Source organism: Malaclemys terrapin, chromosome 10 (assembly GCF_027887155.1).
Source record: "Malaclemys terrapin pileata isolate rMalTer1 chromosome 10, rMalTer1.hap1, whole genome shotgun sequence".
In the NCBI taxonomy this organism is placed as follows: domain Eukaryota; kingdom Metazoa; phylum Chordata; order Testudines; family Emydidae; genus Malaclemys; species Malaclemys terrapin.
This window is the reverse complement of record NC_071514.1, coordinates 25713807-25730154: the sequence shown is the minus strand read 5'-3', so window position 1 is coordinate 25730154 and position 16348 is coordinate 25713807. Positions and strand designations below refer to the sequence as shown.

At 41.9% G+C, this 16348-nt stretch overlaps 1 protein-coding gene across 3 annotated transcripts in view; it reads right to left on the bottom strand.

Annotated features, from left to right (window-relative positions):
* The window catches only part of TEX9 (testis expressed 9), a 41470-nt gene extending 30052 nt beyond the window's left edge, over positions 1–11418 (bottom strand). For all 3 annotated transcript variants that reach the window (XM_054042550.1, XM_054042552.1, XM_054042553.1), the window contains exons 1-4: positions 11179–11418; positions 10581–10672; positions 8839–8902; positions 4469–4545 (exon numbers count right to left, since the gene is read on the bottom strand). In XM_054042550.1, the coding sequence (XP_053898525.1) occupies positions 4469–4545; positions 8839–8902; positions 10581–10672; positions 11179–11235 (290 nt within the window). In that variant the 5' untranslated portion in view covers positions 11236–11418. The remainder of the gene's footprint in view (positions 1–4468; positions 4546–8838; positions 8903–10580; positions 10673–11178) is intronic.
* Between the last annotated feature and the right edge of the window lie 4930 nt (positions 11419–16348).

Below are 16348 nucleotides of genomic sequence, written 5' to 3'. Positions count from 1 at the left end.
GCTAATGAAAATCCACTAAATCAGTTTTACTTCCAGGTTCTTAGTGCTGCAATATTTGCATTTCAGCCACTGGAGTAGATTGTTTAAAAATGACTTTATCAATGTTTTAAACAAGTAAATAATTCATCTGCAGGCTTATAAAAATTTGTTTTCATAATACTTAAATTTTACACCAAAGTTAACTGCACTCCCTTAACTTTATATTTTGAGGCTTAGAAAACACCTTGGTTTGGACAAAGGTTCAGGTCAGTTCTTACCACCTCTACCTCCATTTGGTTATTTCTAATCCAGACAGAAACAGATCTCTATGCTCACCCTACACTAACATTGGGAACTACACTCACATTCAAACCTCCCTATTCACAAACACAAGTGTTATCTGCACAATGCTCTAGATACTGTTAATCCAAGGAACTAGAAAGTCCTTCCAAACATGTTTTCTGATTAAGATTTTTGTTTGTTTGTTTTTTACAGTTGTGATCTAGCTATCTCAGGGGGCTATTCGTGCTGCTAGTATCATATGATTACAGACTGAGGATCTCTTTTGCGGGTGGCAACAGACACAGAGAACAGATAGTCTTCCTACCCAGTTTTCCTCCTATTCCCATCCTATTGGCTAGCTACAATCACTGAGGGAAGGGTAGGATTCATGCCCTCCTCCACAGCTGCTGACAAAATATTCCATTACATATTGCTTACAGAAATATTAAAATGCAACACTTCTATTCTTGGGAAAACAAGAGCATCCCTTTCATCAGCATGTGAATTTGTTCCTAACACCTCTGTACTTAGACATTCTGACCTAAAATTCAATTTGTTTGCTAAAGTGTTCAAATCTATTTAATTTTAAAGGCACTGTTCATTTCCCCATGTTTGCCTGCCACCCTGTTTGTTTTTTAATCCTTAAGAAATGAAGATTGTATAAATCATTTGAGATGTGAAATTAAAGTGTTAAGCCTCAAAAGATTCACAAATAAGTACCTAGCTTGGTGGTCACATCAAAATAGCAGCTAATGTTTACAATCGCTTTCCTGCACATAAACATGAGGTGCGCGTGCATGAGTGAATCCTTTGTGTTCGCTAATCCTATTCAAAGCCTATAGTATGCCTAGCCATGCGCGCACACCCACTGCCCACCCTTGTGTGCCTGGCCATGCCCTGAAGAGTGAAAGTGTAAACAAAAGCTGATCCTTTAGAGTAAACACCATAGTTGCTTTGTTTCTCAATGTAAAATATTAATAACTTGGAGGAAAAGAGACTATGCTATAAAATACTTCAGAATCGTCTTGAGGTAGATTTAAAGAAATGCACCTAGCCTTACTTTAGTGTCCCTTTAACTTAATAAAACATTTGCTTTAAAAAAGCAAGGATTTTTTGCTTCAGTATCTTTTTCATTAAACTCCTCTGCCCATTATTTAACTGCTTTCCATCCTTACCTGTTTTTTCTCCTGGATTCTGTATCTGTCAAAAGACTAAAAATGACCACTAGAAAAAAAAATACAGAAAAGAACACAGCCTCTCTCAAATGCCTAACTGGTGCTGTCTGTCTACTTTTACCATTTGTTAACTCCATTTTTCAAATTATAATATGTACCCCTCTTGTTCCCCCCCTCCCTTCCAAAAAAAAGCCACACACTGAAATAATTTGGTACAGAGAAATACACTGTGAGTTAAAGACAACCCCTTTTGAAGGGCAATGGATGCTCATCCTAGGGTAATCAGTGTGTCCAACTACCTAGTTTTTATAACTTCCATCTTCTAATGGCTATCAATAGTTTATAATTTTTTCACTACAGTCTGGAGTTTTCTTTTTTTCAGCTAAAAGTTCACTGGACATACAAACAGTGGTTGCCTTAAAAGCTTTTCAATTACTTATGTAATTGACAGGTCAACTGTATCTTAGAGATTCCTGGCCAGAGTTCCTCCTCTTTCCCCAACCCCTTTTAGGCTATGTCTAGACTACATACCACTGGCAGCAGCATGTAGAGTACATGTAGCTATGAAAAGCAGGCTGCAGCCACGCTGCATTGTACAGCTAAATGTCAGTAAAACACTCTGGCAGAGGGGAGGCAGTGAGCAAAGCCTTCAGCAGATATCCACTGCCAGAGCCTTTCACTGAAGCGGGCAAATGGCTCCAGAAAAGTTAATGGAGTCTTTTCTCAATGCCTCCCCCCTGCCAGAACCTTTCCTTGCTGGGGAAGGGTTTTTTTGTAGTCGGGAAAGACTACAGCAGCAGAGAGGCAGTGGGACACTACGCTGCTAAAAATAGCAATGCATGGCTTAGGCAAGCAGAGAACACAGAGGTACGTACTCACACACATACCCAAAAACTTCAGGTGTAGCTTTACTCTACTTAGCTAAGCCATACCCCACACAAGCAACCAACATAGCTCTGTCAACACAACTCTTAGCATAGACTCAGATATGCTGGCAAAAAAGAATTCTTTTTCCACTATAAGCTGCGTCTCCACTTTTTGTGTGTGTGTGTGTGTGTGTGTGTGTGTGCGCGCGCGCCACTATATCTCTACCAGTACCTCTATTCCAGCAAACCCCTTTGGGTATAAACAAGGACTAAGTGCCTCCCTTATTCATGTCTCTGATTTAGAGCTATATGGTCATGAGTAGCAATCAAATCAAAATCTCTGGCAAACTAATTTCCCAATCAGAGCTCAACATTTGAAACAGTTTGACACTGTATTTTCACTATCCTTTCAAGATCAGCAGCGACATAAACTTGAAATTTTATCAGTTTGGGGAGGTGAGTTGATAAACCATCTCCAATACCTCTTCAATCTAACCACTATTTCTAATGACACTCCTATGTAACATACATCTGACTAAATAAACAGCATAGTTAATTGTAAACTCTGGAGTTAGCTGGTGTACACATATGGAGCCCAAACATATGCTGTAGTAGAATATAATGCCTGCTGTTATAATGTAATGACACACATTCCACAGGGTGCCAGCTGGATGTCTCTCTGTTTAGGTCTCTGGCATAAGCATTTCCAGTCCTAGAGGCTTCTAGATCATGCCTTTGTTGATGTAATTGGCTGAGAACAGGCTAAATCTTTACAGTTATGAGTTTCTTTGGTATGTGTTAACTCGAGTTATGTTCTTATACACATCAATCACCATGGTGCCCAGCAGTTTAGCTATAACACTTTCAACAGCACTAAGTTGTTCCTTTAGCACCCAAAGAAGAGCAGTATATTGCTCAATTATAAGTGTGCTGTCTGTCACTGAAAGGAGCTCTCCTACCCCCATACTTCTAAACTCCAGAGAGTCAGTGGGGGAGTGTGTGAAAGAGCAAAGGAGTGAGAGGGAGCTGCCCTGCCGGAGACTTGAAGCCTAGAGCAGGCTTGCTAAATGAGCCAACCAGAGAGACCTGGTGCGGGGAAGGAAGCAGGAGATGAAGCAGTTCCAAGGAGAGGGAATGGGACTGACTCTGAAGCCACAATGGAGTCAGCTTGGGCAGGGCAACTGTAAACTGATGAGAGACTGAAGAAACGCTTTTCCCTCCCCCAGGCTCTGACGAAAAAGCCATGCCCTGGAACAGATTTTTGGAACTGAGAATTTCCTTTTTTAAGTTTAAGGACCTCCCCCCCTGAGCCTGAACAAGCTGTGTGTTAGTGAGACAAGCTTTCATAAAGCTTCTTGTACTCTCTTTTTTGAAGGAAACTGCCTCCCCAGATCCTTCCAGGAGGGTAGGTGCTGAGGTCAGGCAGGGAGGAGACATGTCACTCCTCCCTCACCCTCCTACAGAGGGTATCCTAAAATTCTTTCTAAATCTGGCATTCTGCATAATGAAATGGCTATTGCTATTTCACTTTATCAGGCATGGCTTATGTTTGGTCCCTCTTCATCCTCATAGTGATGAAACACTGCATCCCTACTTTGCTCTATATTGAGCCATCATTTTGTTCAAATAAAGAACAAAGCAGAAGTCCTTTAGAGGCCAGCAATACCGCTACTTAATAAGCCAGTAGCAACCTGACAAAATTACTCTCTGAAGCTTAGTGTTCAAAGACTACGTGCAATATAGGAACCTGACCCTGCAAACTCTGATTCAGGGTTTCTCAAACAGGGGTCGCCGCTTGTGTAGGGAAAGGCCCTGGCGGGCTGGGCTAGTTTGTTTACCTGCCGAGTCCCTTGGCCCGCGCCACTTCCAGCAGCTCCCATTGGCCCGGAGCAGCAAACCGTGGCCAGTGGAAGCCGCGATCGGCTGGACCTGCAGACGCGGCAGGTAAACAAACCAGCCCGGCCCACCAGGGGCTTTCCCTACACAAGCGGCGACCCCTGTTTTAGAAACCCTGCTCTTATTTACATTAGTGCTCCTTATTTCTACAAGCAGGCCCATGGAAGTCAAGAGAATTACTCGTGCAAGTCAGGGTTTGCAGAATCAAATTCAAAGACTCCATATCCATTACAGACAGCCAATAATATTTTGGAATTTCAAAGCATTTACCTCAGTTGTTTGTCATCATCTTCACACAATTTAACCTGTGTTGAAACCGGTATTGATAGTATCTCTTGTTGATCTCTCTTTAATAAGGAAAGAAAGTTTTCCATTACAGGAAAATACTGTTGGTACCATACAATCAATAATTAGCAAGCATCACAAAAATCAAAAGTGCTGTCGCTTTCCACACTTGAGAGACAGAAACAAAGAGGGTAGTAGGTAGGATAACTTATCTCTCTCAAATCCAGAGAGGAAAGGTTAAGCCTAAAATATCACTGACAGCCTCAAGTGTTCTTCCACTTCAAAGCAGGTATTTAGCTTTTGCTCATGTGAAATCTTTCTACCTATATTAAAATAACCTGGGGAAAACTGTAGGTGTAACTTTGTGTCCTATGCACATGTTGTAGAACATATAATAATGCACAGTCGATGAACAAACTTCCTATTTTCCAGATTATGCAAAAGAAATAACCAGTCTTTCTAATTTAAAATATTTACATTCTCCCAATTCTATCCAAATAAATAAAACACGGACACGTTTTTTTTTAAGACATCAGTTTAGCCAGAGACATTCAGAACTTGTAAATCATTTTTCTTTGAAGTTTCTAGAGTGTTGGCTGGAATACTGAGTCCATGAAAAACATCCAATATCTGCTTCTTTCAAAGAAACACTGGGTTCTTACACACACACACACACACACACACAATGCCAGTACAGCCATGTGGTATTTTCATCCCTTATTTATTTTTATTCTTGCTTTACCTGTCTTAACTACTGGGGAAAATGTTACCTGCAAGTTTGCACATCTATGGAATTGTTATTGTCGTCGTTGTTTTAAGCAATATTCATAAGGGGAGATTGAAGTATATACAGAAAACTTACTAGTCAAAAGTACTGTTAGATTACTGAGGCAACACAGCTTCCTTCCACCAAGGAGGTTTCTGTGGACACTTGCATATCTGATGTTTAGCACTTGGAAAATGTATGTACTGAAGAGCATGTAGCTAATTTTACAGATTTCTTTGTAGGGAATGAGATTTTGGGGACCATGATGCTACTTTGATCTCGGTGGGTGGGCTTCAATATTTGAAGGGGTGAAGGAATGGACTTGAAAGCTCTGTTGAAGGTGATGGATTTGAAGGCTTTCTTGCCCCCAAACTACTAGATGATACAGGGACTAAGTTTTCCTTAACTTTTTGGTTCTTCAGAGCCCTCCTGCCACAATTTCTCCTTTGGGAGAGATGGCTTCACACAAAAAGGAGGCAAGCTATCACTTGAGCACTGCACAACAGTTTGCCTTTGGACCAAAGGCTACATATGTTCTTAGGATCATTTTGCCTTAAAACATGGAAAACTGATCAATTGATAGCACTCCTAACTCTGATTCTTCCACCGGATATGATGGCCACTAAATGCCACCTTTATAGATATAGAGAACTATGTAATGGTTTAAAAGGATGCTTACTCACACTTCCAGGATTGGATTTAGATCCCAAGGGGGAACCTGAGCACCAGAGGAGACCTTCCAATTTCTGCTGCTCTGAGGAGTTTTTTGATGTCCATATTCTTTCTTTTCCTGGGTCTTAAATCTAGCTATCTTGGAGAAATTCTACAACACGAGATATTGTAGTCAGCTTTGGTCTGGTTGAGTTTTACCCACACAGTTTTTGATCTTATGCCACATAAGGAAATACAGCCAGTTGGCAGGTTTCTTTTGAAGAAAGAAAAACAGATAGCACTTTGAATGCCTCTTTCAGCTGCTTCTTTTCAGAAACCGGATAGCTAGGCTCAGTTTGCAGGGTCCAGGTGAGCTACTGGAATAGGTGATACCTAGTGGGTATGAAGATTGGTGATTCCAATAATTGTGCAGTGGCTTCAAGAACTATGGACTTCTGCGTATGACTTTAGCTTTTTCTCTTTTTGATATGGATTGCAATACTGTAAGTAATTGGGGGAATATGCCTATTTGCTGTCTTAGTTACTGCTTGAACAAGCCTGATTTGTTTCTTAAGGTTGAGATTTTATGATTCTCTTTTGATGCAAACAAGAATATTGTCTGTTGCCAGTCTTCAGTCTGCCTGGTCCAGATCCTGGTGACTGCCTTGTTAAAGGAATACTTTTTGCTTTAAACAAGCTCCTTTGTTAATAACAACACTATTACTAATTATGCTGTTTACTTTACTGTTTGTATTTCTCTCAACTTGGACAATGCAAATCAATCAAGTCAGTTTCACTTATTTATAAACAATTTCACTGTAAGGTATCACTGCTGCAATGGCTAGGTTTCAAACATTGAAATGTAATGTTTATTTAAGATGTGGATTTCCCTCTCCCGAAGAATGGTGTGGATATGCTTCTGTTGGCTTGGGGTAGGGCTGTCAAGTGATTAAAAAGATTAATCGTGTGATTAATCACATGGTTAAACAATAATAGAATACCATTTATTTAAATATTTTTGGATATTTTCTACATTTTCAAATATATTGATTTCAATTACAACACAATACAAAGCGTACAGTGCTTACTTTATATTTATTTTTGATTGAAAGTATTTGCACTGTAAAAAAACAAAACAAAGAGTATTTCAATTCACCTAATACAAGTACTGTAGTGCAATCTCTATCATAAAAGTTGGACTTACAAATGTAGAAATATGTACAAAAAAACCTGCATTCAAAAATAAAACAATGTAACATTTTAGAGCCTACAAGTCCTCTCAGTCCTACTTCTTGTTCAGCCAATCGCTCAGACAAACAAGTTGGTTTACATTTGCAGGAAATAATGCTGCCCGCTTCTTGTTTACAATGTCACCTGAAAGTGAGAACAGGCATTCTCATGGCACAGTTGTAGCTGGTGTCGCAAGATATTTACGTGCCAGATGCACTAAAGATTCATATGTCCCTTCATGCTTCAGCCACCATTCCAGGGGACATGCATCCATGCTGATGATGGGTTCTGATCAATAACAATCCAAAACAGTGTGGACAAATGCATGTTCATTTTCATTATCTGAGTCAGATGCTACCAGCAGAAGATTGATTTTCTTTTTAGATGCTTCGGGTTCTGTAGTTTCCACATCTGAGTGTTGCTCTTTTAAGACTTCTGAATGCATGCTCCACACCTCATCCTTCTCAGATTTTTGAAGGCACTTCACATTCTTAAACGTTGGGTCGAGTGCTATAGCTTTCTTTAGAAATCTCACAATGGTACCATCTTTGCGTTTTGTCAGATCGGCAGTGAAAGTGTTCTTAAAATGAACAACATGTGCTGGGTCATCATCCAAGACTACTATAACATGAAATATATGGCAGAATGAAGGTAAAACAAAGCCGGGGACATACAATTCTCCCCCAAGTTCAGTCACAAATTTAACAAACACTTTTTTTTTTTTTTTTTTTTTTTTAAACAAGCATTGTCAGCATGGAAGAATGTCCTCTGGAATGATGGCCGAAGCACAAAGGGGCATACAAATGTTTAGCATATCTGGCATGTAAATAGCTTGCAATGCTGTCTACAAAAGTTCCATGCAAATGCCTGTTCTCACTTTCTAGTGACACAGTAAATAAGAGGGCAGCATTATCTCCTGTAGTAAATGTAAACAAACTTGTTTGTCTTAGTGATTGGCTGAACAAGAAGTAGGACTGAGTGGACTTGAGGCTCTGAAGTTTTACATTGTTTTGTTTTTGAGTGCAGTTATGTAACAAATAAACAAAAATCGACATTTGTAAGTTGCACTTTCGGGACAAAATTTGCACTACAATATTTGTATGAGGTGAATTGAAAAATACTATTTCTTTTTATCATTTTTACAGTGCAAATATTTGTAATAAAAAATAATATACACTTTGATTTCGATTACAACACAGAATACAATATATGAAAATATAGAAAAACATCCAAAATATTTAATAAACAATAGAATACCAATTGAAATTTAACAGTGCGATTAAAACTGCGATTAATCGCAAATAATTTTTTTGAGTTAATCGTGTGAGTTAACGGCGATTAATCGACAACCGTAGTTTGGGGTTGTTTTTGTTTCTTTGTTTTTTTGTTTTTTAAAAAGTAAATTTGGGTCAAATTCAAGTATCCCTTTAATTTTGCTTTGCTGTAGCTTGGGAACATTTTAAGCAACCACAAAGGCACTCCAGCTCCTGCAGACTCAGAGGCTAGCACTGAAAAAGTTCATATTCAACTTGTATTAAGAAAGATTTTTTTAAATAAAAAAGCTTAAGTTCTGCAGAAATAGATGACTTATGTCCAACTTGCCCATGAAAGCTTCCTACCTCCTGTAGCCAGAGAATTTTTTCAAGAATTGACACTTTGTGCACGTGAACTACATTTGCATTATGTAATATAGCCTAAATTTACTCACTATTACTTCTTCAGCCTGACGCACCAACTCTGCTGTTTTTGCCTCTAATTCTGCATTCAGTCGCCTGAGACAATAAGATAGCTTTGTTATTAAGTTTACCTGAAGAGTTTAAAGGAAATACATTTTAAATGGAATCTCTGCAGTCTGGCAGTACACAAACATTGAATAATCACTCACGTCTACAAAGCAGAATGAAATACTTATAGCTTCCTTTATAGTGGGAAGTAGTAACATCTTACCTATTTCTGTGTTAACAGACTGATGTCATATATGCAGTCTGCCTTGTAGATACATATGTATTTTAATTCCCTAAACCCCACCCAGGGTAATACTTTCCTACAATAAAAGTAAAATAGCTAATTATTTTTTAAGTTCAACTTATTTCACTTTTACACATCTAAAGGAAAAAAGCTTTTGCAGTGCTTTTATTCCAGTCAGTTGAACTTTTCTGCATTAGAAAATGTAATGCTCTGTTGGACACAAGTTAAACGGATTATCTTAAATTGTCCTTCTCCCCTTAAAAAAACCCAAATACACAATGCAAAATTTCTATTCCATTGTGCTACTAGATTTTCCTTTTCGAATAAGACTAATTATTACATTAGTTGTTGCAGCAGAATGAAAAAGCTATTCAAGTTGCAACCCAAAGCCAGAAAATACAACACAATCATGTATTAGAACAAGTCAGTACAATCAAAATGTATGGAGAAGACACATCTCTGCTTTTTCAGACACCACTTTTTATTATACCTTATGTCGCTCAACACTCAAGCATTTTTAATTAAAATCTACATAGGTAGAGCTGACAGCAAGCATGAGAAATGACGCTGGCATTCTGTGGAAATAGTATTATGTGATTATATAACTGAAGACTGTATCATTACACATATGCACAAGGGGGAGAAAGGGTGAATTAAGGTTTCATGGGCAACCTTAGTTCCAACATTTCCTAACTTTTGAGTGCTTAACTTTTGAAACCTTAACATTATTTTAATGTACAGAGGGCTTTTTTTTAAAATGTAATATAAAGTTGTCTTACCAGATGTATCATCACATATCCCTAACAGATAATAGGGAGAGAGAGAGAGAGAGCAGACACCTGGGAGGGGAGTTTATTGAAAGAGGGTGGGGTTCTACCCTTCAGCTAAAAATGTCTTGATTTAAAAAGTTAACAGCAATTTTTAACTTTTTAAAACAAAGTTTGAGCACTTTAAAGGAACTTTCATATTCTAAAGTCATCGCATCTTTTTACCAATGGCGAGTTCAAGATGCAGCTTTAAAAAAAGGGGGGGGTGGGGGAATCAAACCCCTAAACTAACCTACCTACACTGAGGCCTAGTACAGTGGAAATGTTTAAGATGTAGCCTTTTGTGTAAGATGCCAATAGGGAGGCGGGGAGGTGTCAGAGCACTAGTTAGCAAGAATCATCATTTCTGCCATGACCAGATATCCTGATGAAAAGGGTACTCCTAATACTTCTGGCCATCACTGTTTGGTAAGGACAGTTGGGCCTGTGGATTTGGGTAGCTCTGAATTGAATGTGGGTCTGTTAAGAGCCAGAGAGGCCATCCAACAAAGAAGAACCGTGATGGGGTACCCTAAAAACCCAGTAACGATCCTGAAAGTGCTGGAGCATTTGCCTTGTCCAATTTGATCAATCCATTCTGAACACAGTATTTTACTGGTATCAAAATAGGTTCAAGGGAGCCTCTCTCCTCCTTGCCTCACAGTTCTGTCCTTACTTGTACTCCTCCTCCTTAGCCAGGAAGTCTCCATGCATCAAAGTCTTCTTTGGCATGGCAGGATGGGGCAGGATCCTGTGGGATTTCCGCACCTGTAGAGACCAGGACAGGTGAGGGATCCCTCCTTAGCACACTGGATCACACCTCACCCTCTGGATACTCTCCCCACCCCTGTCTGACCCCTAATCTGCCCAGGCCCAACCCCCCCCCCCAAACCCCAGCCGACTCCCCAGACATCCCTGGGTCTGAACCGCTAAGCACCCAGACACCCCGCCACAACCCTGATCGACGTCCCCTCTCCCAGTTCTGGCCCCCAACTACCCCAGACACTCCCACACACTCTGATTGCCTCCCCTGGGTCTGATCCCCTAGGCCGCCCAGACACCCCCCTCCCCAACGCGGGTCTGAACCCTTAATCCGATCAACTCCCCCCGCCTCCTCTTCGTCTGGGCAACTCCGATTAGCCCCCCACCCAATCACCGCATTCACCCAGCCCCTCCGGGATGGGCCCCACCACAGCCTCCCCGCCCCCGGCATCGGAACCAGCCTCAGGGGCCTCCCCTAGCAGTCAGCACCCCAAATTTCCCTCACGCCTCACCCCAGCTGAACCGCAGCCCGCGCCTCGCCGGGCCCCGCCGCCGCGGCCCGCCGCCATTTTGTCCCTGCTGAGGGCCGCTGAGTAGCGTCGCTGTCACTAGGCAACCGGACCCACCCCCGCCCTGGAAGGGGCGTTAAATCGTCGCGTGTCGGGGCCTGGCGAGAGTGGCGGGGCGGCCTGACCGTTCCACATCGCAGGAGAGCGGGTCCGTGGAGCTCATCCTCACTCCGTGGGGTTGGTTCCTGGCGCCTACCGGGGGAGGAAGGGTTAATTCTTGGATGTCTTCCCCCGCCCCCCCCCCCCCCCCCCCCCGTGGAAGGGTTTGGTTCCGGGCTCTGCTCCTTAGGGGGGCAGCGGGGTGCCCTTGTGACCCCACCCGTGAACCCAACTGCCACCATCTCCGACATGGGCAGACGGGTTTTTGCCTTTTCCCTTTTCCAGGTGCTTGGTGTGGAGGCCAGAATACAGTCTGGTGCCAGCTCTCACTGCCTCTCCTCGCAACCCCTCCTCCAGGAGCACAGCCCTGCTGGGCTAGGTGCTGTATGGACACAAATAGCCCATGAGGCGACCCCTGCCCAGAATACTTCCAGTCTGGTTGTCAGGACGTGACCAGCGTCCAAATGCAATGATGGGGAGGGGGGGAGATCAGGTGCTAAAATGAACAGAATTTAGGGGGGAAAGTATTGGCTTGTCACTTGCCTCACTGCTGCCAGCTGGTAGTGATTTGGCGGGGACAGGTGTTAAGGATGCTAGGATGAATTTAGAAATTTTGACAAGGAGTTCACCCCATGTGTGAGGGGTGATATAGGAGAAAACGTGGAGGTGGATGAGGAAGAAGTAGAAGGCAGGAAATTAAGGCTGCCATGAGTGGCAGAGCAAAGGCGCAGGGGTCAATGGTTTGCAATGTTAAGAATTGATGCAACAAGGCTAAATGGTGAAGAACGTTAAAGACAAAGCTAAGGGGCTTGTGTCTGATGTGAAGGAGAGGGAGTTAACAAAGAGACTCAGAAAGGCTGAGGATGGAGTAAAGGCCCTTGGATGAGGCCATGAAGAGGTCACTCAAGACCTTAGTGCAATTTTGATGCTGGATATGTAATTAGGATGAATGAAATTTTTAATGAAAATCCGGGACATCTGTCTTGGGTAATGCATGATTTCAGTGGGAGTCATGGAAGTGCACGTAGGCCTACACTACAGACTTCTGCCACTATACATCATTCGGGGGGGTGAAGAAGTGTGATCCATGACTGACATAGCTGTGCCATCAAAAGACACTAGTATAGATGCAGTTATAATGGCAAAACTGCACTTTTACCAATATAGCCTGTTGTACACATAGGGGCTGGTTTTACTAAACCAAAGTGCACTTTGCCAGCATAACTGTGTCCACACTAGGAGGGGGTCTTTGCCATTATAGTATACTGTATTCCTATACCTGTAATTGGTTCCTAGTACTGTATAGACATAGCCATAGCTTTTTTTTTTTTTTTTTTTAAAGCTGGAGGCAAGATAGGAGTGTGGGCTAATGCCTATTGTGTCCCTTCCCCCTTCCTGACATTTGAAGGATATGAACTACAATAAATGGTGAAATGGACAAAAACTTTTGTGTCCTCTGCCCTTTCTACTGTTTTCTCCTATTTCTAGTTCCTCGACTCTATTTTGTACTAGTTCCTGAAAGTTCTGCTCAGTTATTTATCACAGCTTTTCCAGTCCTACCTTGTCTTCTGCTTTTCTCCTGTCATCTTCCTCTACCTGGGTATTCTGTTCTCAATTCTGTTCTATATTTTTATCTTTTTTCCTACATTGTCCTCTGCTTTGTTTTTGAATTTCCCCATTCTTTCTACCTCATTCTCTCTCACCCACACACTGATTGTGAAAGAGAGACACAGTGAAAAATCAATCATCCGCTTATTCATTCATTCCTCCTTTCACATATCATTCATTCTCCCACTCATGTTCATTCATTGATTCTTTGCCACATCCTTACATTCACTCATTCATCCTTTCACATATCATTCATTCTCCCACTCGCACATTCATTCATTGAGTCTCTTCCTCTTCCTTATAGTCACTCAATTTTTCACTTTCACACACACTTCTATTGAGCTGTGAGGAGGAGCCAGAAAAGCAATAGATTGGGGATCACCCAAGCCTGAGGGTGGAGATCAGGTAGAGGAGGAGCTGCCAGGGATGCAGATTTTGGTGGAAGAGTAGCCACCACAGTGAAGGGCTGAGGACTAAGTAGAGTAAGAGCAGCAAGTGGGTAGTTTGGAGAGGGGCATGTGGAGAAGTATGAGGTAGAGGTTTGAGGGCCATGGAGAAAATTAGCTGGTAGAGGGTGGTGCTGAGTGGATAAAGTTCTGGGGAAAAGGTTAGGAAGGAGCCTTTGGAGTGAAGGATTATTACTCATGAGGGAATTCTGCACCAAAAAATTAAAAATTCTGTACATAAAATTTTGAAGTTCTATAAAAATCTGCTTATTTTATTTGTCTAAATAACAATATAATCTCCCCAGTTTCAATTATTTTGGTAATTTATTTCAAAATACCTGGCAGCAAGTATGTCTGTATATACAGACAAAAAAGATTCAAGATATGTTTTTTTGACAAATAGATTCCTTACTTGGCATATTAATACAGAACTTTGAGTCATAATTCATTTAAACTACAATACAGAAACATATTTCCCACACCCCTCAGAAGCAGTGCAAAGACTTGGGGTAGTCGGGGTAATGGAGGAGCTGAGGGAGAAAGAAGTAATTGCTGGGAAGGATCCTGGGGGTTGTTAGGTGTAGGTGAGAGAAGTATGGAACGGGTTTTTTCTTGGGGGCAGGAATTGTTAGGAAGTTGGGGAGGCTTCCTCATGCAGACCCTGGCTGACCCCTAGACTCTCCTATTCAGTTAGGCACATCTTCCTCTGTCATAGTATCGTAGAAGGTTAGGGTTGGAAGAAACCTCCAGATGTGGCCTCACCAATGCCGAATAGAGGGGAATAATCACTTCCCTCGATCTGTTGGCAATGCTCCTACTAATGCAGCCTAATATGCCGTTAGCCTTCTTGGCAACAAGGGCACACCGTTGACTGATATCCAGCTTCTCGTCCACTGTAATCCCCAAGTCCTTTTCTGCAGAACTCCTGCTTAGCTAGTCGGACCCCAGCCTGTAGTAATGCCTGGGATTCTTCTGTCCTGAGTGCAGGATTCTGCACTTGTCCATGTTGAACCTCATCAGATTTCTTTTATCCCAATCCTCCAATTTGTCTAAGTCACTCTGGACCCTATCCCTACCCTCCAGTGTATCTACCTCTTCCCCAAGCTTAGTGTCATCCATGAACTTGCTGAGGGTGTAATCCATCCCAGCATCCAGATAATTAATGAAGATGTTGAACAAAATCGGCCCCAAGACAGACCCGTGGGGCACTCTGCTTGATACTGGCTGCCAACTCAAGTCGATCACTACCGGTTGAGCCCGACGATCTAGTCAGCTTTCTATCCACCTTATAGTCCAGTCATCCAATCCATACTTTTTTAACTTGCTGGCAAGAATACTGTGGGAGACCGTATCAAAAGCTTTGCTAAAGTCAAGCCATATCAAGTCCAGTGCTTTCCCCAGACCCACAGGGCCAATTATCTCATCATAGAAGGTAATCAGGTTGGTCAGGCATTACTTGCCCTTGGTGAATCCATGTTGACTGTTCCTGATCACCTTCCTTTCCTCCAAGTGTTTCAAAATGGAGCACCTGCTCCATGATTTTTCCAGAGACTGAGGTGAGGCTGACTGGTCTGTAGTTCCCCGTGTGACGTTGCACTCTATGATTTTTATGAAAATATGCTAATGAGTGTGAATATAATGTAACTGGAATATGCTTCATGCAAAAGGTCTCATAAGGTATCATTACAAAGCTTATAATCTACTGAGTGTGTTCATCTTATTTTTATGAATGCATCATTCTTGTATCTGAAACTAGAAATATGAAATATAACTCTGAGGGCCTATTGTAATTATGCAAAGTGTGGGCCATTAATGGTGGTTTGGAATCTTGATGGCTCCCATTAACCAGGACAATTGTCTGTAGATGGCTGTGTTATACTTGTAAGTCTTCCTGTATACATGTGTGCTGGTAAGTGGGTAATTAAGTCTTACAGTGACATGTGATCATGTCACCTGAACTGGAATCCATCTTTAACCTGTTGTTTTTCCATTTAGAAGGGGGGAGACCCAAAGAGACAAAAGATTCCTGCCTTGTGCCAAAGCTATATAAAGGGGTGGAAGGGGTAGAACAGAACAAAAGGCACGGCCATCATGAGAAATCCCCTAGCTACCACCTGAGCTGGAGCAAGGGCCGTACCAGGGGAAAGGATTGTGCCCAGACTAGGAAGGCGTCCTAGTCTGTGAAAGAAATTTATTGAAACTTCTCTGAGGGTGAGATTTTATCTGTATTCAGTTTTATTACTGTACTAGGCTTAGACTTGTGTGTTTTATTTTATTTTGCTTGGTAATTCACGTTGTTCTGTCTGTCACTACTTGGAACCACTTAAATCCTACTTTCTCTATTTAATAAAATCACTTTTTACTTATTAATTAACCCAGAATATGTATTAATACCTGGGGGGGGGGGCAAACAGCTATGCATCTCTCTCTATCAGTGTTATAGAGAGCGAACAATTTATGAGTTTACCCTGTATAAATTTTATACAGGGTAAACTGGATTTATTTGGGGTTTAGACCCCATTGGGAGTTGGACATCTGAGTGTTAAAGACAGGAACACTTCTTAAGTTGCTTTCAGTTAAGTCTGCAGCTTTGGGGCACATGGTTCAGACCCTGGGTCTGTGTTGGAGCAGACTGGCATGTCTGGCTCAACAAGAAAGGGTGCTGGAGTCCCAAGCTGGCAGGGAAAGCAGGGGCAGAAGTAATCTTGACACATCAGTTGGCAGCCCCAAGGGGGTTTCTGTGATCCAACTTGTCACACCCCGGAGTCTCCTTCTTCCCTTTTTTAAAAATGGGCATTATGTTTGCTTTTTTCCAGTCGTCCAGGACCTCCACCGATCGCCACGAGTTTTCAATCACATCAGCCAACTCCCTCAAAACACTCGGATGCATTAGATCCGGCTCCATGGACTTGTGGATGTCCAGCTTTTCTAAATAGTCCTTAACCTGTTTTTTCACCACT